The sequence below is a fragment of the Mercenaria mercenaria genome, chromosome 2, assembly GCF_021730395.1.
Source record: "Mercenaria mercenaria strain notata chromosome 2, MADL_Memer_1, whole genome shotgun sequence".
NCBI classification, from domain to species: Eukaryota; Metazoa; Mollusca; class Bivalvia; order Venerida; family Veneridae; genus Mercenaria; species Mercenaria mercenaria.
The window spans coordinates 82,236,731-82,264,485 of record NC_069362.1 but is presented as its reverse complement, the minus strand read 5'-3'; the positions used below and the strand labels follow the sequence as shown (position 1 = coordinate 82,264,485).

General features: G+C 35.4%; 1 protein-coding gene across 1 annotated transcript; it reads left to right on the top strand.

Annotated features, from left to right (window-relative positions):
• The first annotated feature begins 2,338 nt into the window (after nt 1-2,338).
• LOC123564431 (macrophage mannose receptor 1-like) lies at nt 2,339-21,409 on the top strand. The gene is made up of 11 exons (XM_045358020.2): nt 2,339-2,461; nt 4,274-4,356; nt 4,690-4,761; nt 5,958-6,090; nt 10,995-11,092; nt 11,317-11,394; nt 12,435-12,636; nt 17,119-17,301; nt 17,750-18,034; nt 18,426-18,665; nt 21,127-21,409. Exons 1-11 carry the CDS (start codon nt 2,413-2,415, stop codon nt 21,357-21,359), a joined length of 1,656 nt encoding a protein of 551 aa, XP_045213955.2. The 5' UTR covers nt 2,339-2,412; the 3' UTR covers nt 21,360-21,409.
• Nucleotides 21,410-27,755: the final 6,346 nt, after the last annotated feature.

Sequence of the window (27,755 nt, the reverse complement as noted above, 5' to 3'; positions counted from 1 at the left end):
TTACAACAAATGGCTAGCCTTTGCATTTAGTATTGACTTTATAAACTGACCATTTAAAAGGAACTAACCCACACATTTTAGGCGAAAAACAACTTTTCTCAAACAACTCTGAAAGTCACTAGAAAAACAACCCTATAGAAATGAGATTTTTTTCATGATGCACAAATAAATATTAAACCAAAAATGGCAAGTAAATGGTAGTAAACCGTTACAACGCTTTTAAATAATGAAGAAAATTTACAGTTTTCTAGCATTTTTTACCAGTCTCTAACATTAATTGTCACTTACTTTATCATTTATATTGTCATTATATATGCATTCTGTGTCATACTTGGTTGAAATGAACATGTTGAAAATATTCACCAACAATTTTGGAGATTAACTAAATCTGTACCCCAATATATATGGAACTCTAAGTGTTAAAGTATTCAATTATCATTGATATTCAATTACGCTTTATCAAATTGCCATCAACCAATGTAATAAGCCAATTCCAGTTTTAATATTGACCTAAACATTTTTCTGTTATTCATACTTTGTAATTATTATAATATAATTTCATGGAGAAATTCCTAAGAACAAGGACAAAACATCAGCCTCCACAAGTCAAAGCATTGCAGTAGTGTTTTCTCTTTGTGCACATTTATATACAGACAGCGTAATGCAGATAACGACGAAAAACAAACAAGAAAAAAATCACACTTGAGTAACTTTCAATTAAGACGATACTTGTTTAAGCTGATAAACTGAAAACAATCCCTCACTCTTCGGGAGTCCCAATACCCTTCCCAATCAGTTGAAAACTCTCACACATTCTTCCCTTCATCTAGCGTTAACATTGCAACGTGTGCCTAAAATCTTGCTATTACATAGTGCCGTTTTAAAATTGGGTGATGTAGCTTATCTGGCTTAAACATGTGTTAAAGAAGCCAGTGTATATATCTGTCGATCACGACTTTTCAAAAGGAGCTATGTTTTCAGACAATTATCTACCGAAAACCTTTTAGTTCAATTTAGTACTTGCGCACTAAGTAATGGAAACTACAAACTGAAATACAACAAATATCATGTAGAGCAGAAATCAATCCAAAACTGAAGCTGAAGCATAATCGGCACAAATGTTGACAAATTGTCAATTAGCCATGATTAAATTCAGCTTACTTTTGGAATGTGGACGGTGAAATACTTCGTTACCGGCACTATGCCCGTTCATTGTTGGTATATTTTTATGTACGGCGTTTGAACAAAAGAAGCTTTTTACGGATATTATAAGGACACAATCTTGTCAACAGTTAATTTTTTTGCCTTGAATCATATATATTTTTTTTTCTCTTAATGTATGACAGAGCAGCTCGTCATTGTAGGGTTGTATGCCGATTAATCATTCCTTAGCAGTTCGATTTGCAGACATAGATGAACCATTTGCTTATCAAGAATGAGTTACTATTCATCTAATAACAGATAATTTCAGGAATGATAGATCTTTTTAACTGTCAGCTTTTCTTAAATTATCAATAAATGGGGATGAGTTGTTGCTGACATCTCCAACAAATTGATTTTGGACACTAATATCATATCAAAGAACTTCCATGGGTCAAACATACGATTACACGTGAATTTTCATACTGCAATTTTGTTTAGTATATTTTTGTATAAAGTCAATTCAAGAGAGTTAGAGTCAGTTTTGATCAATCGAAATTATAATGAAAGTACATGTGACTGGTTCTTCAGCCTAGACATCTAGAATTTAGCTAGGTCGTTGACTCAACTTTAAACTTTCATCGTAGGAAAATAGTAAATTAATCTATGGTTACCGTTCATGATTTATTCTGTTAGAGGATGTTTAAATTTACGATCCAATCAATAAAGAGTGTATATCTTTTAAGCTACTTTATTTTTGTCAGTCTCATATAAATAAAAATATCGTCATATTTACATATTTGTTTTGTTTGTTTGTTTTGGTTTTAACGCCACTTTTCAACATTATTTCAGTTATGTAACTGCGGGCAGTTAACCTAACCAGTGTTCCTGGATTCTGAACAAGTACAAACCGGTTCTCCGAAAGTAACTGCCAACTTCCCCATTTGAATCAGAGGTGGAGGACGATCAAGTCGTCATGGAGAACATACGCCCCGCACGGGGATAGAACTCACGACCCCGCGATCTCCGTATTGATCTGCGCTCTCCCTATTCAGCTAAGCGGGCGGGCTACATATTTGTTTTAAAGTTTATTTTGTCACTCCTGCTTATATCCTACTTTGAAACAAATCGTTGACATGCTATTACCCTTCGTTACAAGGGAGAATCATAGGTCCTTATAAAATGAATCCTTATCATTTGGACAGATTGGTGACCTATTTGTTGAATATGATGTAACATTGTTATATCAATCAGGAGCGCGGTGTTACAGGAATGACTGTCTTATTTGCTTTTTTGGCACTTTTCAGTCTTTTTGTGCACAGTAAGTCCTGCTAACAATACATTTTACATTAATTTTCAGAGACATACTTATATTTATTTGTTTTATTCAGAATACTGTAAACTGAATATTGTAGACAGAATTGTAATTATAAAAGCATAAATATCATGCATAAATTACTTAAGATATAATAAGTTCCCAGTCGTGGTTTATCGTAGAATAACCCGAGTTTTGAGTTTTTATGCGTAAGAATATATCACGAAGGCCGGAGGCCTGAGTGATATTTTGTTTCGCATAAGAACTCAAAACTAGGATTATTCTACAATAATCGATTCTAACACGACATACTAGTATCAACAGTGTTAGATAAAATGGTAACTACTTTTTACGACCGTGCTACGCACCTCGATCGGATGACTTCATTGCACGCGAGTGGTTTATTGCAGAATAACCCCGAGATAGATTTTGCTCTACATGTATGTAGGTTATTTGCTGGTCGTGTTAGAATAAGAAATATACACAATAAATTGCAGTGACTAATTATAAAAGCAAAATAATAATAAATACATAAGAAAAACAATTTCATAACGTTAGTGTGTAGGACACGGGCCCTTGTGATAGTAGGTGTAAACAAGACAAAATTTCGATACTTTGCAGATGCATGTGTGCTATTCTAGCTACATGCTCTGATGCATAAGACATTATACAGTATAAAATTATAAATAATTTTCATTTCCTACTACTTCATTAAATGGCATATTTTTAGGATATATGCACGCTTAATTGTGATTGGACTGTGGAAAGAGTGCGACATGCGCATTCTCAATTTTCGCAACGTTAAGTTTACACTTTAATAAAGTCAAAAGCTAACCACTTGAAATATGTTAAGAATAAAACAGAATAAATTGAATGTACGACAAAAATGCGCTATATCAACAGAGGATGCTTTCATTGTGTCTCCTACATTTAGTCTAGGAGACAGATAGATTTAGTATCTGTCCGTCTGTCTGTATGTAACAGAGTTCACCCATGCAACTCCTCCGACAACACTGGACGGATTAACACTAAACTTCACAAGGGCTTAGTTGTGCATATCTACAGCATTTTCCGTTTAGACGATTTTCAGGGATGTTTTGACCACTTCTTTTATACTATTTGGAGGATTTTCACCAAAACTTACAGGAATGACCAGTGTCTTATTATGCATATTATCGGCATATTGGTTCAGTGATTTTCTGTGGGCTCTTTATTTGTATCATGCTATCGCATTTTGGCAACTTCTCTTACACCATTGGAAAGATTTTCACACCAAACCTTACACGAGTTATCAGTGTCAATCATTACTATAGACATCATCGGCATGTTTCAGTTCAGTCAGAGTTAGGCACTTGATTTGTTATGTTATATTTTTTATCATGTTTACTATATGTGCTGTATAAAATAAGACTGAATTACGGGTGATCAGTGTGAAGCGTAGTTGTGCATATTATCGTCATGTCCTGTTTAAATTATTTTCAGCGGAGTCATGACCATTAAAATGCTTTTTTTCGGCGAACGCCGTCTAAGAACGAATTCGTGACCTGGACTGACCCATGCCGCGTGACTGAAGTTTGCAAATCAGACACTACTTGATAACGCATTGTTGATAATTTATCAAAATGAAAAGGTACTCTGCGGCTAGAAATAAAGCCACTGAGTTGACTACCCTCCGTGATTTGACCGTTATTTCTCCTATTTGAAATTCTTTACATTTATAGTCACCAAATAACTCATAGCTTTCGAATTAAATGCTTCTTTAAAATATTATGAATTTGACTATGCGATTAAAAATAGCAAGGTACACGTTCAAAACAGGTGAAGCCACCCGATGTTTTGAGTGTCGGAATGTTCCCTATCCACGCGACTGTGCCAAAGTTAGAACATGCAATTCTGATGAGGTAAATATGGCTATTTAGATATATAAGTGATGTAAATAATACTATTGCACGAGTTATTATACACCGCATTCAAGCTATACAATTCGATAATATATCCTTTTTAAGCTTTACTTAAAACATACATTCAGGAATTGTTAGGAGTTACGTATGTTGAATGATATAGGCCCCGGCTACTATATACGCTTCATTGTGTCTGAAAGGTCGGATTGACCGTTACTAAACTTAAACACTGACTGACCCCGGCTATTAGTTGAAATCATTCAATTCCCTAAGGAATGTTTGTATGTACATGCATTTTGTAAGATAATTAAAGCATTATCTCTGATATTTCAGTATTGTTCCACAGAACAGATAGTAACAACAAGCGGTAACATTGTGTATAACACTGGTTGCTTGTCCAAGTCGGTATGTGTCTTTAATGATTTTCTGGTGAAAACATTTTGGTTAAAGCTGACTTAAACTTTAACAAAGAGACAGGATGTTGCCCGTGCAAAAAGTATCTCTACCCCATAAACAAAACACCATTGTTTACACTAAATATATCGATATATATGTATATTTATTTGTATACTGATCTTGGTGTGTAAAGTAAGCAAAAGTTTCCGAATTAGTTAAAAAAGAAGATTCTAATGAGATATTTGATGATTTTCATGAAAGGTACATACAATAACTATTAAAATTATTTTTATAACTACGTTTAGCATTCTTACGCCTCACTCGTACGCACCCATGGCACTCCCCCATCCTCCCTCCAAACCGCCCCTCGCTTTTGAAAAACATTTTATGACATGTTCATTCTCGTATATTTTTAGAGATTTATTCAAGAAACAAACATACACATTGCATATAGTTAGATTACTATAAGTAATGCATATTTATTTTTTATGTGAATTTGTACTAACCTTTCTTTAATTTGAAAGTTTTGTTGTTGTTGTTGTTGTTATTGCTGTTTTTTAAATGAGTATTTCTTTTTTCAATATAATTTCTAGCTATACATTTGCATTTGATAGATATTTGGATATTTCAGCAACCTGAACCAAAATGAAAGGCTTTTTGATACTAAAGAAACTAAAATTAAATGTAGATTTTGAATATATGATTCCCTATAATCTCATCTTCGTTCTTCAACAAGGATAGACAAAGGGAGGTAATAAAATCTTTTAATAATGGCATTTCTAATGACTTTCAGTTAGATATATGCTGATCACAACCAAAACAAATGTAAGCCTCCGCAGGTCACAAGTAGTCCAAATATAAATAGTGCTATTGTTTTTCCTTTCCTAGTGCCTTTTTTCAACAGCAACGTGTTTACTTTTACTCTACCGCGTTTCAGTATGTATTACTTTGCATTCTATCGAAATCACATATGTTCTTATCGAATGCTAGGTAAAAATGGCGGCGTAAGTATTTAATGTCTCGAGAAGAGAAATTGAAAGAAGCGAAAAGGAGTAAATTCAGTGGGTTGTATTAAACGAACTGTAGTTTTCTTATATAAAAGTTAACACCCCTTTGCTTTTGTTTTTCTAAAGTATCGATGTAGTTTCTAGGCTTTTTGGCTTGTTTGGAAGTATTTGCTGCATGTTTATATCTTTTGTCTATAGAAATGTTCAACAGTTAGTGGACTGTTAGTTGGTAAAAGGTCAACAGTCATCCAAAGAAGTAGTTCCGACTTATCTACATGTATAGAATGTTGCACGGGAGACTTCTGCAATAATCAGGGATGCGGAACACAGAGTAATATAGCAAATATTTCAGACAAACTTGAGACTTATTCTTCGGTGGAAGTCCATTTTCTGATATATGATATATTTTCTTCGACTTACTTAATTAATTTAACATTGTAAGACAGTAATCCAATATTCTCTATTTTTCGCCGCTTGAATAGAATGGTTTATATATTGTATATGTGCTCCACTGGCACCAGAACAGAAAGAAAATGCCTCTGTCCATGTTATACATTACCCCTAGGTATTCTATAAGAACCATGGTCGTGAAGGGGGAAATATACTAAGACAGTAACCTAATGTTCTATCCTACCGTCTGATTTAAACTAATTTAAAATCAGTTTCAGTTTAAATTTCTACCAACTCGTTATGTGCCTGCCTTAAACAACAGATTAAAAACTAATACACACCAAATGGATGTATGACCAGTCTAAACATCCTATTTGATAGTTTAAATTGAAATAGCTCTTAGTCTTAACAAATTTCTGACACTATAGAATAAAAGGGGAGAAACTAACACTAATCCTATGTTAGATACCAAACATCTGTGTAGGCTACTGCAAAACATGATTAAGTAACTTGAATTTGCTGCCAATAGAAGGTTTATCCTAAATTCAGTTGTAATAAAATCTATAAGAAGATCGGATATCCATTCTCACCAAGCACAGGTCATAATGCTGCTTTATAGCAAAACAGATAGCTGTTTCCTCAACGATCTGATTCCATTCCAAATTCAGTATTTCTTGATTTAACCTTTAATTCTTACCATGCTGGACACTATTGGTTCTGCCTTTGCGACCAGTGTAGATCATGATCAGCATGTACATCCGTTTCTTTTTTTCAGCGGCTCCGTTACATAAACTTCTTGTGAAAATTGCAAATGTACATTTTTTCGTGATGGTCATACCTACCTATTAAAAAGCTCATATATTAAAGCCGTAGAGACTCAATTGTTGCATGTCTATCGTAGTTGTTCTGGAAACAAGAAGTCGTCGTTTTGAAAAAAATAATGTCCGGCAAAACTTTATTTCGTCACTGAATTAATAAAACAAAATTTATTCTACTCCTTCATTTAGCCCTAAAAAACTGAAACTCTTTTATTTGATTAAACGCCTATTTTTACGGAAAACATATTCAATGGCGTTTTACAAATACATAAAAATACGACAAAAAATTAAGATATTTAATGACATATAACATAAATGAGCATAAATATCATTGTGAATAAACTATTAAGTAACCATTAAAAAAAAAAAAGATCAGACATCAGATAAGATTAATAAAATATTACAACATTAAGATACGGTAAGACAGCTGTTTGTTATCAAGTAAGAATTCGAACGTATTTACACAATAAAATCATCCAGTTCACGTTAGTTCAATCTCCCAAAAAAATACAGTCACAGTTTCTTAAAGAGTGCATAGTAATTTCCAAAATAATGAGTTTTCAACTTCTTTTTGAAAACATCTATTGTGTCTGAGTTCCTTATTTCGAGAGGCAATTCATTCCAGAGTTTAGGTCCAACAGTACCAAAACTTCTGTCGCTGAACGTTTTGCGCTTGTTGAAAGGAACAACGAAACACCCAGTAACGGAATTTGAAGAACGCAAGTTCCTTGTCTGTGTTTGTATTACGAGAAGTTCAGAAAGATATTCTAGAGAGTTTCCAACTGAACAATTATAAATGTAGGTGAGCATTTTGAATGTGATTCTGGTTTTGATTGGTAGCCAGTGAAGGTCATACAGCGCTTGCTTGGAACTGTCATATTTTCTTCGATTTAGGACAAGTTTTGCACACATGTTCTGAATTCGTTGCATTTTGTTTACTTCGCTTTGAGCAATACCATATAGAATGACATTACAGTAATCTAAATGGGATATCACCAATGACAGTACAAGGGTTTCGGTAGCCTCTTTGGTAAGATATTTCCGGATACATTTTATTCTGAAGTAGTTGAGCATTGCTGTTCTACACTTTCGTTTTACATGCTCTTTTAGATTCAAGTTTTCATCCAGGAATGCACCTAGATATCGAATAAAGCTCACTGATTTCACTTCATCATCTACAATACATACTTTGTCAGTTGAACACTTAGAGAGCTGTTGCCTACTACCAAACATGATGAACTCGGTTTTGGAAGTGTTCATTTTCAGATTATTTTCATTCATCCAGTTGTTGATTGTTTTAGCACATTGTTCAAGTTCTCGTATTGCCTGGGATTCTACTGTTGGAGATGATGGTTTAAAGCGTTTATTAGCAGTGTGGTCATCCGCAAAGCCGTAAACTGAAATCGACGGCGGAACAACATCAAACAGTGTCCCCGCATATGTCAAATATAGCCACGGTCCTAAGCAGCTCCCTTGTCTTGTGGAACGCTACAATTTAATTGGCGTGGAGATGACATGGTTGAACTGACACTTACACGACAACTTCTGGGGCGCAGATAGGAATCAACCCAGCTCAATGCCGTTCCACGAACGCCATACTGCTTGTTTAACACATCAACAAGAATGTCATGATCTACAGTATTAAAAGCCGCACTGAGATCGATAGCAATTAGCGCCGTAACTTCTTTCTTCTCCATAGCATTCAGTAAATCATTTACAAGACGTAACAGTGCTGACTCGCAAGAATGGTTTTTCTGTAAGCAGATTGGTTTTTTGGTAGAAGATTGTGTTTGTTTACATGATCATTGAGCCTGAACAGAGCTGCTTTTTCAATTAATTTTGACAGAAACGATAGATTACTAACAGGCCTGTAGTTTGCGAATTCAAGTTCCAGTCCCATTTTCTTCAACAAAGGTCTTACAATTGCCTGTTTCCAGTTTGTTGGAAAGATGCCGTCGCGCAACGACAAATTAACCAATTTAGTAATAACAGGCAACAAATCATCTAAGTATGATTTTAGCACTTTTGTTGGTAGAATATCAAGTTCACATGATTTTGTCTGTAGTTGGTTTATAATTTTTCTAACTTCTTCCTCGCTCAGATCTTTAAAACTGTCAAAACAAGGAATATCTTTTTCGCATGGTTGAAACTTATCGAAATGTTTCAACGATTCCCGAATTTTTTCGATTTTATTCATGAAATGATCTGCAAATTTCTCAGCCAGTGTACTGTCATGTCCAGTTGGCATAGGGTTCTCCGACCTAGTGCCTGTTGTCTCAGATACAAATCTATAAAGCTTTTTCGAGTTACCTTTTGCATTAAGAACTTTTTCACTCAGAGATGACTTTTTCTCATGTTTGAGTTCTTTTTCGTAGTTTTTACGCGCTGTTTTGAAGGCTTCATGCAGATGTGATTGTCTATGTTTCTTCCACAAACGTTCAGATTTGCGAGCCACTCTTTAAAGGTGAAGAAGTTTTTCTGTGAACCAGGGTTTTGGAGCGCGATGGATGATTGTTTTTTCTATAAATGGTGCGTGTGAGTTCAAAATATTTTCTACTGCTGTCTGAAACTCTTCAACAGAAAGGTCGACATTATCACTTTCGATTGTCATTTTTCTCAGATCGCTTGAAAAAGTGTCCGTATCCATGTCTTTGAAATTTCTAAAGAGCACAACCTCACTGGTTATATTTTCCTTTCTAACATTTGTCACAATTTTGACTGCACAGTGATCAGAAATATATGGACCCTGTTCACAAGAAACTACTTCAACACCATTTACGACTTCCGTAAGGACCAAATCAAGAATGTTACCACCAGTGTGTGTACTAAATTGTACATGTTGTTGTAAACCCATGGCGTACAAAGAATTATTGAATTCTGCTACTGCATTTGTGTCATCGTGGATGTGAAGATTAAAGTCACCCATGACCATTACATTTGAGTCCTGTGATAGTACTCCCTCCATATATTGAAAGAAGTCTGTGACGAACTGGGAACAAGTGGATAAAGATGGAGGTCTGTAAATCCCAACTATATGCATAGTAATGTTCTTGAAAATCAACTGCCAAATACCATATTCAAAACTGTGAGAATTTCCTGCCGAAAGTTTGCGCATGTTTACAGCAGATCTACACGTCAGTGCAACACCACCACCCACCCTATTTTGCCTGTTCGTAACACTCAGTTTGTAGCCATTTTGATTGAGATCAGATGTTTCATATTGGTACTGTTTGTCGTCCGAAAACCAAGTCTCTGTAAGAACAGCAAAATCTATCTTTTCCTCGCGTAATAATTGACCAATAAGAACATCCTTGTTTACTGCCGAGCGACAATTTAGCGTCAAACATGTTAGCTGTTCATTTTGTCCATTCAATTTATTTCCATTTTTCTTAGGGTATATAAGGTTGCTTAAGTTTACACCTCTGAAAACCACTGGTTTACCGTAACCACTTTTGCTATTGTTCAAGGATTGTGCCTTTAGGCGACCAGCTCTTTTTCCTCTGTACTGTTTCAATATTCTCAAATCTTTTAACCTTGATAACACAAGCCCTATATTTTACATGAAGGAAGGATAAATAAGTGCAAAATATTTAGCGATATATTTATGAACACTGTTCCTTTGCAAGGAACTCATTTTGGATTAAAGAAACGTTTTGAAAGATACCGTGACAAGATTTCATTTGATAGCCACATTTAATATCTCATAGACAAATCTCATCCGTTGAATACTGATCTTCTCCAGATAGATCAATTGCTTTTTAAAGTAAGTTGGAGATTCTGCAAATTTCATTATTGTTCGAATCAAACAATATTTTAAATGATTTGCCCAAAATGCCTACGTATATGGAATTCTGCACATAAAAAAAACAGAAGAAAATTCTGATTTCTAAAATAATTTTAGCATTTTTAAAATAACGATCAAAGATAATCAAACGTACCCAAGCATTAATTTTTCCCCAAATTCGTTTTGTTTTGTTTAATTGGAATAATTTGATAGTATGATAAAATGTGTGAATACATTTTGCAGCCGCTCCTCTTGGTCAACGAGGCCCCTATTGTTTCAACTGCGATTCAATTCTAGACCCCAAAGCTTGCAGCGATGTTGCCGTGTGTGAAGTTGATGAGGTCAGATTAACCTTTTCATTCTGTACAACTTTCATTAAATTACTTTTTTTCTTTTTTACGATAATCTTTCCAGTATTTTTGTATAAATGCAATTTCAGTACTCCTGTTAAAGTACTTTTGACTTAAATGGGTACAATGTGTTGTCATTATCTAAATAATTGCCACTGTCGCGGCGGACAATAGAAAATATGACCTAATATCTATACAATTTACACCCGTTTCAGAAATGCATGTTGTACTCCCCTGCAGAATTCAGCGGCCTTCCTGAGGTTGTATACAGGAGTCAGTGTGAGACTAAAGTGGCAAGTGTATACACTTTTAATTTTATCCGATCTCAGTTGGGTTTAAATCCACGCCCTGAACTGTACTTAAGGATTTAATAAGATGCTTCCATTGTAGTACATAAAACCTCATATCAAAATATCTATGACATATTTACGAAGACGGTAAATCTACCTGTATCGGCTGGGGTTTTTTATGATGAAGCTGACTTAATTCACACATGAATGACACGAAACTGCAAACAGTGTTCACGTTAATGCCTTACTTAAATAATATTCTATAAGCAAACCTTACATAAAACAATAACTAGAATACATACAATAACATACATTTAATATATAAGGTACAGAGAACCTGTTTCAATTTAGAGATTGGAGATCACTTGAGAAAAATACTGTTTTACATGTGAATAGAATATATATTACATGCTTAATATTTTATAAATCTAGGTTGCACTGTTTTTATATCTGAAAAAAATTAATTAACAACGTCTCTTGGAAAGAAAATTGTATCAATAAAAAAAAAAATACTCGTATATCAGTAATTTGAGCCGCGCCATGAGAAAACCAACATAGTGGATTTGCACCAGCATGAATCCAAACCAGCCTGCACCTCCGCGCAGTCTGGTCAGGATCCATGCTGTTCGCTAACGGTTTCTCTAATTGCAATAGGGTCTGAAAGCGAACAGTATGGATCCTGACCAGAATGCGCGAATGCGCAGGCTTGTCTGGATCCATGCTGGACGCAAAGCCACTATGTTGGTTTTCTCATGGCGCGGCTCATTTTACATGTATTTATAAAATCTTGTCAAGTAACATAGCCGTGTCTTAATGTTAACCAAGCAAATATTTTGATATCAAATTTGAAAATAGCTGACTTGGACTCAGTGCGTTATAAAAGGAATGGCCTTTCTTTGTACTAATTACCAGTAAATTCCTACAAATGTGATTATACACAAGTAGTGAAACATTCCTAAACTTAAAATTACTCAAGAAATGCACACAAATAGTATTGCTTAGGACGGTCAGGTATTTAAGTTTACCCATTGTGAATTTTTCAGGCTTGTGATATTCTATCTCAAGCTGCCAGCAACTACGCATGCCCACCTTCATGCTGCGATTCAGACTTCTGTAATGATCAATGTGGTTTGCCTTTTAACAACAGCATGACCACTCCACTTCCTCGGACAACGACATTTCATATACCAACCCAGCCAGCAGCACATATAACAACCCAACAACCAGTTGTTGTAACGTCTCAAGGTAGAGTACATTTACCTGGCATATTTTCACATAAAATATTGATAAGTATATGTTTTCATAATGCCCTTTCAATGAATTCAATGTCTGTTGTATCAGAAAGAGGCCAAAGGTGATGGCTAATATGACAGAGTGAGGGTCCGTTACAGAAAAAGTGGAAACTTAACAGGCCGCTAAACACAACATAAATGAAAATGTTGAGGGCTCGGTATGATTAAGTCTGTTCATGGACGGTAGTGGAAATCATGCTACCGTCCACGCTCTCTGTCCAAGAGTTGAGCAGAACTAAACCACATATTACAGATAGCAAAACAATTTAGAGACATCCGCAGTTCATACGGCGGTGCACGCGAAACCTTCAACAGTACATTAATAGTATGTTATTTATGAAAGCCGGAGTATGGTCTCAAGTTGAAATAATGATCTTGTCCTAAACGAGAAAACGATGTGCAGAACTATGTGTTTTTGACACAATTTTGTTACATGAATACTTTGAATGTATATTTTAAATGATATATAAATCCACGGGCAGTTCTCAAGGTTCAACACTATGTTCGCGTTAAATGCAGTAAAGACATAGTAACATTATAATATGTAATCCTTTCCCATAACAGAAACCCTTGTAACGACTGTATGACTTTATACAGTACAAAATAAGTGGTACTTATTTAACGTTGATGTTCCACCGGCTAGAAGACGTTTCTGTAGCATCAATACTAGTCATATATTACTGTAACTAGAGGGAATCTATCTTATATACAGCGTTCAAGTGATCGCTCCTAAAATGTGACATCAGCTAAAAAATAAGACAGGTTTCTATGGAACGCCTTAGCTCTCTTACGAATTTTTCATTTTATCATGTCTAGTGTTATATAATCGAAACATTGTTTTATTATGTTAAAAAAAAGCCAAGCTATCATGTTAGAGTACCGTGTGCTAATTATGTTAAAAAGCTTGAAGATCAAAAGATTGTTTAAAAAATAGGTTTTTGACATAATTCGACACTGTTTTGATAAACTTAACATCGCACTTTGACATGGTATCATGCCAATTTAACAAAAAAAGACACTACTTGGACAAATTAAGGTAACAAACAGTTGAATAGTTTCCCCTATATATTCTATACAAAACTGACATTTTTCAAAGAGCTACCAAACATAGCTAGACCATTTACAGAAAAAAAATATCCTTACCTCATTTTAAAGAGTTATGATAAAACTAATATGAAATGAAGAGAAAAGTAGGGGTCATGTGTCTTCTTAGAGAGATTTCTCTTGTTACCTTTGCTTACTGTAAAATCACATCAAAATCACACGGCTGTGACCTGGAAGTTCTACTCATACTAAAATTGAGCTTCACTTCACCTAATACAACCTGCTCTAATTTTTCCTAACAAAATGTCAAAAATACATCCACAATAAAATTTAAACAGAAACTAGCTTTAATTTAAACCTCTGTTGCGATGCCAAGTGAAAAATTAGTGTTCAAAAACCTGTCCACCATTACGCAACTAGACCAGATGGCTCCCAGGCTGGTTCCTTTACTTTAGTTAGGCCTATAACACCACACTGTGACTCGATAAAATAGCATAATACATAATAAGACACTGTTTTGACAATATAACACCACACTTAAACAAGACAAAATAGCCTTTTAACATTATAAAACAATATTTTGAAAACTTGATATCACACTATATAGGATGTCATAGTATTTTAATATAATTAAACACTGTTTTTACAAGTTAGCTTCACAATTTGACAAGGTAAAATAGCTTCTTAACATAATAAAACACTCGGTATATAAAATCACAAGGTACTTTGACATGATAACATAGCTTTTTAACACTGTTTTCACAAGTTAACATCATATTTATGCCCCAATCCCCCTTGGAAGAAGTATAGGTATATTGTTTTGCAGATGTCGGTCGGTCTTTCGGTCGGTTTGTCAGTCGGTCTGTATGTAGACCAATCCGTTTTCGGATGATAACTCGAGAACGCTTAGGCCTAGGATCATGAAAGTTTATAGGGAGGTTGGTCATTACTAGCAGATGACCCCTATTGATTTTGAGATTAGTATGTCAAAGGTCAAGGTCACAGTGACCCATAACAGTTAAACGGTTTCCGGATGATAACTCAAGAACGCTTAAGACTAGGATCATGAAAGTTTGTAAGGAGGTTAGTCATGATCAGCAGATGACTTCTATTGATTTTAAGGTCAATAGCATAAAGATCAAGGTCACAGTGACCCGGAACAGTTGAATGGTTTCCGGATAATAACTCAAGAATGCTTGGGCTTAGGATCGTGAAAGGTAATAGGGAGGTTGGTCATCACCAGCAGATGACCTCTTTTGCTTTTGAGATCAGTAGGTCAAAGGTCAAGGTCACAGTGACCAGGAACAATTAAACGGTTTCCGGATAGTAACTCAAGAACGCTTGGACCTAGGATCAGGACAATTTAAAGGGAGATTGGTTATGACCAGCAAATGATCCCTATTGATTTTGAGATCATCAAGTCAAAGTTCAAGGTCAATTTGGCCAGGAACAGTTAAACGGTTTCCGGGCGATAACTCAAGAAGGCTTAGACCAAGGATCAGGGAAGTTTATAAAGAGGTTGATCATGATCAGCAAATGACCCCTATTGATTTTGAGGTCAGTAGGTCAAAGGTAAAGGTTACAGTGACCTGGAACAATTAAACGGTTTCCAGACGATTACTTGGGAACGCTTGGACCTATGATCAGGAAACTTGATGGGGAGATTGGTCATGACCAGTAGATGACCCCTAAAGATTTTGTATCAGTAGGCCAAAGGTCAAGGTCACTTTGACCCGAAACATTTAAAGCCTTCTGGATGATAGTCTGAGAACACTTGGGCCTAGGATCACGAAACTTAATAGGGAGATTGGTCATGAGCAGCAGATGACCCCTGTTGATTTTGAGGTCAAAGGTCAAGGTCATATTAAATCAGAACAGTAGAACTTTTGTTTACAGTGAGCAAATAATTTCTGTTCCTTATGCAATTACTGAATGCATCAAGGGGGCATTTCGTGTTCTACGAGCTCTTGTTTGACATTATAATATGCCTAGCGCTATTTGGATAATTCAACATTGGATCTAAACATAATAATATAGCATTTTAACATAATAAGACACTTTTTTGACAAGTTAACACCTCAATTTGACGAGACAATATAGCTTTTGAACAGAACAGCACGCTGGGTTCACACGACATTTTAACAACAAGATGTAAGATTTGATATAATAGCTAGCAAGCTCGGTAGGCAAAATAATTCGGTATCTTTACAACATTAATCTTAACATGATTACATTCTTCATAGACAAGGTCAAACGATACATTATAAAAGATAACATAGTTTTTAATCATAGTAACACACTCTGCAAACAAAATATTGAAATTGATATTGCAAGCAACAAACTAGAGATGGAAACACTGACAAAGCTTACAGTAATTGTTGACTGGTAATTGCTACGCATTAGATATGTCCTCCTTAATGATTGTTTACGTGATGTCAGAAGCCTACGTATTCTTAAAAAAAACGAATATCGATGTAATAAATTCACTTCTTGAGCGTTTACATTCTTATAGATATTTGTGTCAGCGTCGTTATATGACGCATCGTGAGATAGAAAAAGCTTATTAAAGTTTGCAATACGAAAAGCATCTGGCAGATTTCTATAATGTCTGCTATTACAGACTTATCTAATAATGTGCATGTAGGTATAACAATACGTTGGCTGAAATGGCCGTAGCAGGACATATTTATTAAAATAACGTAATAAGGGCACTGCTGCAATATATGTTATACGTTTTGAAAATTACTGATCAGCATTTACAAAACCAGTACGCATCAAAAGCATGTGATCCGCATGTTTTCCATTCATATCATTTTGAATAGTACAGTACCCTAAAAGTCAACCAATTGTGTATTGTTTTTGAGGCTCAAGATAAATAAAAACTACTATATGAGAAACGAACGACAAATACTATCACTATCGTGAAAGAAAATCCAAAAGACGTCGGAAAATGGAAGGACGACGTAATATACAGTAACGACATGTAAAGTCGTATAACAAATGATATGGCAGAACCAGTGACCTTCCGCACGCTAGCTGGATGGCTGCCTGACAACAAATAATTCTACATCCAAAGCGAGATTTCTACCATAAACTGCAGTGAGAGCGAAATGACCGGAAGACAGTGGCCTGAACTACTCGGACACGGTCCCTCATTTCATTCCTGATTGTATGCCATTTGGCACAATTGTAAAAATGAACACTTACATTTGTACATGTAAGCGTTAATGTACTTTTTAGCGTACATGTTTAAAAAATTGAATGTTTATGACTTTGCAATGTATGGTTGTGTTTGCTCAGCTCTATGCTTCAAGGGAATTTACTTTAACATTTATTTTTAAATATATAAACATTTATGTTGCATCCTCATTAAACAGTTTATTATAAACAGTTGCGTGTAAGCTCAACCACTACTACGATGATCTTACGGGGATGTGCATTAAGATCGACGAAACACGCAAGCTCAACCACACTGAGGCTTTGAAAGCCTGTGGAGCCATTGGTGATCAGCTGGTCACAATAGATACGCACGAAAAGACCGTGTTTGTTGAAAATATGATATTGCGGCACTCGGGTAAGTTTATTAACTTACGTGTTATGATTGTTTGGCCGAAACTTACGTGTTATGATTGTCTAGCCGAGTAAACGTTTCTGTATTCAGATTTGTGTTGAAGATGTTAGCGTTTATAATCAAAATAAGATTTTTTTCTTTAAAATCTGTAATTACTTTTCATATCATATTAAGGTTTCAGAGCGATTGTACGAAGAGTAAGGACGTATAGTAAACTTTTCTGTATTCAGATTTGTGTTGAAGATGTTTGCGTTTATAATCAAAATAAGATTTTTTTCTTTAAAATCTGTAATTACTTTTCATATCATATTAAGCTTCTTTCAAAGCGGTTGTACGAAGAGTAAGGACGTATAGTAAAACAACATTGACATTAAAAGCGTTTAATATTAAACAGAAACCAAATTTAAAAATTGAAGGCTATTGAGCATTGTGCACAATAAACTCGTTTCAGATTTATCGGAGTCAGGGCAAAATTACTTAATAGGCGCTTTTGACAAGCACGACAACAGCGAATTCTACTGGCCAAATGGACATAAGATGTACTACACAAATTGGGGTGGTGGTGATGAGGTGGCTCACAACCAGCAGCCAGATGACCGAAAAAGTAATCCTCAAAATTGTGTGATATTGTACGGAAAGGATCATTACCGCTGGCATGACGATAAATGTGAAAATGAAGCGCATTTTATTTGTGAAGATCGTTCAACATTGAAACTAAACATAGTTCATCAAACTGGTAAGTATTTTCGCACCAAGTAAAGTGTGTAATTACTTTAAATTTCAGGAAATTTCTAACAGATTTTGTGAATTTTGTACACTGTTTAAAACGTACTATCAAGAATAAAATGACTATAAACCATCTTAAAGATGTTTGGCCTAACGTTCCTTTACTTAGTAACTTTCGATGAAATGTGGTTTTAAATTTTCTTTTCAACTGAAACAAGAAAAACATTGGTTATACGCTTCCGTCAAGGTTTCGTACAAGTGTTTGAGGGTACTTTTAGAATGTATGGCAATATTTAGGTTAAACAAGAAGATAAATGTAGCCTTAATGTATTATAGGTTCTATTTATAACTGTCTTGTTTACTACTAAAATCATCTTCTCTCGCTATTATTATATGTATAGGAGCCACAGATTCAGCAAACATTCCATTGCCTACAGAAGGTAGTAACACATTTCATTGCAACGCGCACGGCGGATATATACATTTGCAAAGGGAAGGCACTCATCTTTGCGTACATATTGTGACACATCATGCTAACTGGGACAACGCACGATCAGCATGTAAGAAAGAAGGCGGTGATCTCGTTGTCTTGGATACAACAAGCAAAGCAAAGTTGATGAGGGGAAAAGTAGGACACTCTTGTACGTGTGATATGTTTTGTTTGTTTTTGTTTTTTTCTTAAATTAAAACAAACTGTAGATTAATTTAACGTTGATTGTGAACGATTGTCTATTCAAATATTGTCTCTGGTTGGCGTGTCATGCCAAAAAAAAGAAATTTGTGATTTGTGAAATTTGCCATTCCTTAAAAGTTAAAAAAGGTGATAGACAACCGTTTTATTTCTCAGACGCTTACATTCTCTTGATGAATGCATTAGGCTTTCTTTTGACATATTCATTAGAAATCTCTTGATATATATATATGAGAATTTGTCAACCTGTGGTTTTCCACTTTTTTATTTTGTTTGATCTACACTTTAGCCTTTCTCTTTATATATACACTTACGGCCATTTCTAACCCGGCAATTTTTAAATTCCTTTTTCTCGGATATGGTCCAATGTGTTAGTTTTAAGCTATACATAAAGTTGTTTGCTGTACAGATTATATTAAAATCTTTCAATCGTTATAGATCAACTTTATGCATCGATGCGTGTCTGTACTTTTAGCTCATAACAATATTGCGGTAAACGCCGAGGAAAGGGGATAAGTCACGCCTCACTAATTGTCGTCGAATTATACAATTCAACAGTTTTGCGCATTGTACGTGCACGATTTCAACGTTTTGATAAGCAAAAATATCAATTCTATTTTCATTTTGTTATTCTAGAATTCTATTCACCTTAAAAACATAATTTAGCTATTAAAGTTGTATTGGTTACGATGAATATCCAAGAGCGCGATCGTGCAAACGGATTCTTGCAAGCGGACATTCACTCCGGCACGTAAGTATCGCATTTTGTTTATATAACGATATCTTGACTGCTAATATTCAAAACCAAATTGAATCTATTCACAACAAATGTACATGTATCAGTGAAATTTTAATAATGAGTTGCTTTTTCTTTACATGTTGCCCGAGTCTTTGGCAGACATGCATAAACCATGGCTAGCCTTCGGCAGAAGTATCAGCACACAGGCCGAGTTGATATTGAGCCCAGGCAGCCTCGCAGAAAGGTGACTACGCCTGCAAAGGATGCGCAAATCATTACAGATCATCTTTGAGATCATTTCAAGACCGCGACATGTATTGCGAGGACGACAAATTAAACGGATGCTACACCCCAGAGTCGAAAACAATAGCCAGGAGCTTCCGGGAACAGGGAATAAGAGCTGGGCGAATTTTCAGGGGATTTATTCTGACACCATGTCACTGACAACAGCGGAAGCGATGGCCCCTTCGGCACCAGCGTATCACACGGGTTTGAGTGGTCAGATGTCCTGTTCAAGGACGAAAGTCGGCTTATTTTGTACTACAACGGCGGAAGGATGCGAATCTACGGATGTCGAGATGAAAGATTGAACGACGCGTGGGTGTTACAACGAGACCAGTACGGCTGTGGTTCCGCGATGGTATGTGCCGGAGTGTCGTTACACAACAAGTTGTTCGTGAGGAACCTTAATGCAGCTAGGTACCAGCAGAACACCCTGGTCAATGTCGCAGTTCAGCATGCAATTGCTGCAAAAGAGAGAGCACCGGCCAATACCGCTCGTACGACACAGATGTTGCTGCAACAACAGAACGTGCAGCAACTGCATTTCCTGCCTAAGTCACCGGACCTCAACGTTATTGAGCACCAGACTGACGAGTTGAACAGGTGGGCGAGTCGATCTTGCAATCTCCGTGAACTGGAACAGTCACTTGTGGAGGAATGATGGAATGTTTCACAGTGGGTCATGGAACTAAGTGCCGTCGACGTGCATGTTGTGAGAGTCATGGGAGGACACATGAAGATCAAATACTAGGACATACATACTGTTCTGTGATTCAACTACTTTTCACATTGTTAGAAATTTTAGTAATGCCATTTTGTGAATTCGTATTTTACAGTGATATTGCTTATTTGTTAAGTTTTATACCTATATGTTTATCAGTTGGGATTAAATCAAGGGAAGTATGTCTTATGTGTTAAATTGTTTATGTTCAAAATTTGAACGAAATATACTTTCTCTTGAGATATCTATACGACTTTCTCTTTTGATATATACTTAAGGCTTACCCTTGATATATACATCAGACTGTCTCTTTATATGTATATTAAGATTTCTCTTGATAAATAAATTAGGTTATCTGCATATATACTTTAGGCTGTCCTTTGATAGATGCATTTGTGTCGGTACGACGTTAAACACAACAAAATAAAAAAATAAATTGATATATGCATTAAATATATATGCTTCTTAGAAAAGTTCAGAAATGTTTTCGCGTTAACAATGCACCAAATAAGTAATAGAACACTTTCATACCGTAAAATGTGATACAATAAAGGAAATTGCCATACCTTGCTATACATATCTTGATATATACGTCTGGTAGAACATCAACAATAGAAAAGTAGAAAAGCAGTAATGTGAATAATAACGTTTATCTGAATACATTTCCAGATTCCAGTCAGATGGGTTACTGGATAGGAGCAAAAGACTTTCATTCACATAATCTCTTCTCATGGGTAAATGGGCAGCCAGTTACAGATGGGGATTGGTATCCAGGCCAGCCTAATCACCATGACGGAGGGCATGACCAGAATTGTGCTTGTATGTGGAGTTCCGGGGAGCACTTTCACTGGCACGATGACTATTGTCCAAAAGGTCTTGGTTATATCTGTGAACGAAAGTAGAACTTTGACAAGTTCATTACAATGAAAACATAATAAAATAAGTAAATTTATGTGTTTGTTGCTACCATATATTCCGCTTTAAATTTTCATTATATTGAAAAGAAACATGCAAGTTCTTTCGACATTCCCATTCAATAAAATGTTTTACTTCCTAAGTTGAAAGTTTGTTTGTCACTATAATATCGCCAACTACGTGTGGAAGATTGATTAGATACGAAACAATTTTAGGTAAATTTGTGGTAAAAAGGATAATGATGAGACGTTTCAAAATTGGCCACATGAAGTACGTAAAAATGAGATGAAGCTACTGATTGCACTACCTGAAATGGATTGCAAAATGTTGCATACTGAACAAAATATTATTGTCTATCAATCCAAAATTGCAGAATGAAATAAGACAATTGTACGGACGTATTGTAATAGACTCAATGTTCTATAAACAATCTGATATTGATTTAAATAATATGTACTGTCTATCGACTAGACAACCTTATTAATTAGACTGAACAACATTTTTTAAGAAATACGTGACGAAATGAAAATGACGTCACTATAGTTTTGTTAGAAAGGAAAAACTAGATGTGATAGGACACATGTGACACCCTCTCCTGTCACTGTACATGTTTTTATGATTCGAGGTGAAACATTTTTAAGATGTTTGCAACACAAACTTTAAAGAACTTTATATCTATTGTTCACTTAATGAAGGACCATAACCTAGCTGAGTAAAATCCCAAAAAGAACACCCGATGAAAAACTTCATAGGCTATAAAACAATCATCTAATGTTTTATGACTCTATGTCAAATACATTTTGACATACATGCGGCACAAACTTTAATTTTTGACTAGGTCAAGGGCCATAACTCTGGTCTTGCAAAGTGAAAAGATCTCAGGTGCACAAATCCACATGATGGATAATATTCCTACATGGTTTCATGAGTGAAATGTTTTTAAGATATATGCAACAGAAACACTTAAGGTGTATTTCGCACTAAGTCAAGAACCATAACTCCGATCTGGCTGATTGAAATCAAACACAGAACACCGGTTTCACAACTTCACATGCTATATAACAATCCCCTAATGCTTTATGACTCTAAATCAAATACTTTTTGAGATACATGTGACACAAACGTTTATCCCATTTATGCATATTTTTAACAATCAAGGGCCATAACTCTGACTGATAAAAGTCTGGAACAAAATCCCAGGTGCACAGCTTCATATGCTTGAAAATATTCTGATGATATTTTATGACGCTAAATCCTATACCTTTGAGATATGTGCGACACAACTTATGCCTTTTTATGCCTTTTTTTACTAAGTCAAGTGCCGTAACTCTGGTCTGACTGAATTATATCTGTAACAAAACCCAAGATACACAACTTCACATGCTGAATATTCCTGTAATGTTTCATAATACTGGGTAAAATACTTTTTGAGACACAAACGACACAAGCTTCAGAAACACATTGCGTCTCAAAGCCTTTTTATATTATGTTAGTTAAGGTTAAGCAGAGCATACTTTTAGTACCTTAATTCAAAAACAACATGTAACTTATATACAATGTAATAAATTTTCAATATAGATTTTATCTCAATACATCTATTTTATTTTTTTTTGTAAAAATATGAGAAAAAAATTGAAAGTCAACATTCATCGCTTTTTTAAAACTCAATATGGCATCACAGTGTAGTTGGAAAAAAAGTTATGCATAAATTAGTGTTTGCTCTTGAAAACTTGACTTGAATGTTATTATGAAAAATGACAAAAACATGTCCAAAATTGGAAATTGAGGTTTACGTTTGAAGATGAAGGAGAAATGTTTATGCATCAAATGAGAATGATTTGTGACTAGGATTAATGTGTGTGATTTTCAAAAACATCCATAAAGAATGAAAGAGTTATAAAAAAGGTTAAACTTAAAACCAGTATGCGAGAGCATTCAGATTTCGGGGGCATAAAATATTTGTGAAAAGATTATACTTTCTGAAAACCATACCACTCTATTGTACGGATAAAGCATATTTTTTTGTCTTATAATATCTGCAGAATCCAGAGGTATTGGTCGGTTACCGAGCCCGATAGGGTGAGGGTACTAACGATTCCCGAGGGATTCTGAAGATGTTATAACAAAAGAACGTGCGCTAACGCTATTCTAGTATAAAACGCGTAAAAAACAAGTAAATGAATATATTTTCCCTCGTCGTCATTTAATTTCCATGAAATGGGCGGTAAAGTCTATGTTGTTTTTTCACGTTGACGTCATTTCCTTTTGAATTATCCGTTTTGGTGCCTTAATACGCTTTGCCACGGGACGCGCATACATAAAAAGGAATTATAGCAGCACCTGAGCGCGAGAATCACTCTGTTAACACATGTTTTCTCTCCTGTTAAAAACCCCAGAAAAGCGACAATTACAACAATTTTATGCAAGAATGAATGAAACAATTTCAAGACAAATGGCAACAGATCAACCAAACACGGGATACCTACTTTGGTCTCGACCATACCTTTCAGATGTATTCCAAGAATGCTGTATTTGGGATTAAATCATCTGAAGTGCTTCCTTTTTAAACGAAAATAAATGATAAAAATGACTATAGTTTATTTTATTGGTGATGGTTGAACCTATTATGACCAGCAGGCATTATGTCCAGTAACAGAGAGATAGCGACATCATGTACATGCGCATACAAATGTGAATTCAATGTTTACAGTCAAGTATACGTAATATTCAGCGTTTGCCAAAGACTTTCAGGTAGCCTTTACCTGATACATAACTTTTTTCGCATGAGAGGCTCTCACGTATGCGTATCCGCACAAGTACAAAATCACAACCTCTCAATTACAAAATATACAGTCAGCACCTGTGCTAATCAACCAACAAAGGAATGAAACCATAAAGTTGCCAAAGACAAGCGGTTGCCTAGTCTTGATGCAAGGACCAGCTTAAGATCTGTTATGAGCAAGTTTCAACATACACAGATTTTATGAGGTTCACTATATCTATTTTGTTTCTTGACGTCAGTACAAATATTCTAAACTATTCTTATTAGCGTTCACAAACAACAAACACACTGGTAGATGGGAAATGGCCGCGATTTTATTTCATTGATATTATGGCATATATCATGTTTAAATTTATAGAAATAAATTTGAACACAAGAAAAAACACTAGCTAAATTGCATAACAACTTATAGGCAACGCACTGAGGCAGAAGCCCATTTTATAGATTGACAGTAAAGAATCTCGCAAATTGCAGAGATTTCTCCATTCGCAGCTTTTTTAAAAGTGAGGCGAATTGTTCATTGTTTACTTCTATTTATAAATTGCTATATGCCATACCGAAATGCGCATACGGTCGCATGTGTATTGAGGGCCACTAAATATTTTGCTCGGTTGAGAGCCGATACATACAGGGTAAAGATCACCGGTCCGGCACAAGAACCTTTGAAAAATACAGCCTCTATCGCATACACAAGGTTTTTCTTTGATTTGACCTAGTGACCTAGTTTTTGACCCCAGACTACCCATATTTGCACTTGACTTAGATTTCATCAAGGCAACCATTCTGACTAAACTTTATGAAAATCCAGTGTAAAATGCAGCCCCTATTGCATACACAAGGTTTTTCCTTGATTTGACCTAGTGACCCAGTTTTTGAACCCAGATTACCCATATTCAAACATGACCTAGACTAAATCAAGGCTATCATTCTGAAAAAAATTCATGAAGATCAGTAAAAAAATACAGCCTCTATCGCATACACGAGGTTTTTCTTTGATTTTATCTAGTGACCTACTTTTTGACCCCAGATGATCCATATTCAAATTTTTTCCAGATTTCATCAAGGCAATCATTTTGACTTAATTTCAGGAAGATCAATTAAAAAATACAGCCTCTATCGCATACACAAGGTTTTCCTTTGATTTGACCTAGTGACCTACTTTTTGACCCCAGATAATCCATATCTGCATTTGACCTAGATTTCATCAATGCAATCATACTGACCAAATTTCATGAAGATCAATTGAAAAATACAGCCTCTATAGCAAACACAAGGTTTCTCTTTGATTTGACCTAGTGACCTACTTTTTGAACCCAGATGACCCATTTTCAAACTCCGCCTAAATTTTATTTAGGTTATTATACTGACTAAATTTCGGGAAGATCAATTGAAAAATACAGCCTCTATAGCATACACAAGTTCTTCCTATGATTTGACCTAGTGACCTTGTTTTTGACCACAGATAATCCATTTTCAAACTCAGCCTAAATTTTATAAAGTTTATCATTCTGACTAAACTTCATGAAGATTAATTGAAAAATACAGCCTCTATTGCATACACAAGGTATTTCTTTGATTTGACCAAGTGACCTAGTTTTTAATTCCAGATAATCCATTTTCAAACTCGGCCTAGATTTTATCAAGGCAATCATTCTGACCAAATTTCATGAAGATCAGTTGAAAAATACAGCCTCTATCGCATACACAAGCTAAATGTTGACAGGCAGACGACAGACGACAGACAGACAGACGACGGACGCCGGACATCGAGCGATCAGAAAAACTCACCTGATCAGGTGAGCTAAAAATACTTTTAGTAACAGTGACCTCGACCTTGACATATAGCACCAAAATGACTTTTTTATCACAAAAAGTAAGGCCTTAACTGGGATTTGAACCCTGATCCATCTGTTACACATCATGAAAGGAAACTTTGATCAAACGCTCAAGACAGTTGCGTCACAGAGGAATTTTCTAAATATGCATATTCCATATAAATACCCAACCTTAGTATTTTTAAAAGCTACCTCAATGCCAACTTACATAATTGGCCAGAAACCTGTTTTTGTTTCTATTTTAGGAACAGTAACCTTGACATTGATTCTAGTGACGTCTTATGTAATCTAAACCTCTGTCTCTATCCAAGCTACCTTACGCAAGTGATGAAACTGAAACTATAAGTTGCCACCTCCTAGCCTCCCGCCCTACGACATTCGCCTATGTACTAACCTGTCTTCATGTGAAACTGGTTAAAATATCACCAACGATCACCCAGATTAATCTTAACAAAACTTAAATTGACGTCTTAAAACAATTTAAGATCAAACATTTTATGCATACAATAAAGTGAGTGTCACTGTTGTAGGAATGATATCACTATTTATGTATGAATATGGCACAGTGTGTTACTTTAGTTCAGATCTCATGTTGCTATCTTTCATCATAATATGTAATGTCCCTCTCTTACCTTTACTGACACACTTCTGTTCGAATTTCATGTATAACATGATTATTGCTAAGAAATTAAAGTCCCGTGCCAGAATAATAATTTCTTGCACACCGGACTGGCCTTTCCGGTGATTTTACCCATGCCGGCAAAACCAATCTGGCACCCCCATGCCAGATGACTCTCGTGCTGTTAATGACAACTATTGGTTCATGCACTGATAGCATATTGTTTATGTAAAAATACGAAAAAAGCAGGTACCGTGTTCCTTATAGTGTATTTCTCGATTCAAAATGCGTAAGTTTATCGTAAAACATAACGTTACGCTACAAACGATAAAACTAATGTGGAACATTAGAGATACAAAGAGTGCTACAAAGAAATTATTTCTACCTGTTATTTGTAAAATACGGTATTCAAGGAAAATAATTTGCCAGAATCTGACAGATATCTGTCATGTGCTTATGATTCGGATAGAAATATCCGTTCCGAGGGCACCTGCGCATTGGGCGGTAATGAGGCGGTAATAAAGCTTGCCGAAATAAATGACTGATATTTTTCTTGCTTATCGTATACATGTTAGCATTTTATTCTGGCAGATTATTTTTCTTGCATACCGTATTTTACAAATAACAGGTAGAAATACTTTCTTTGTAGCACTCTTTCTTATGGTAGAGAGCGAGAAATTAACGTCCGTAAGCAGAAGTGACGTCATGATGTTTTGCATTATCCACGATAACAAAGTTCCACTTTAGTTTTATCGTTTGTAGCGTAACGTTATGTTCTTACGGTAAACTAGTCCGTCCCGAGCGCACCTGCGCATTGGGCGGTAGTGAGACTTGCCGAATTACCGCCCATGCGCAGGTGACTGATTAATGGATATTTCCATCCGATTCGTAAACACATGAATGATATTTTTTCTTGCATATCGTAAACATGTTAGCATTTTATTCTGGCAGATTATTTTTCTTGCATACCGTATTTTACAAATAACAGGTAGAAATACTTTCTTTGTAACACTCTTTCTTACAGTAGAGAATGAGCACAAAGCGCGTGAAATTAACGTCCGAAAGCAGAAGTGACATCAAGCTGTTTTGAGTTACGCACAGTAACAAAGTTCCACTTTAGTTTTATAGTATGTAGCGTAACGTTATG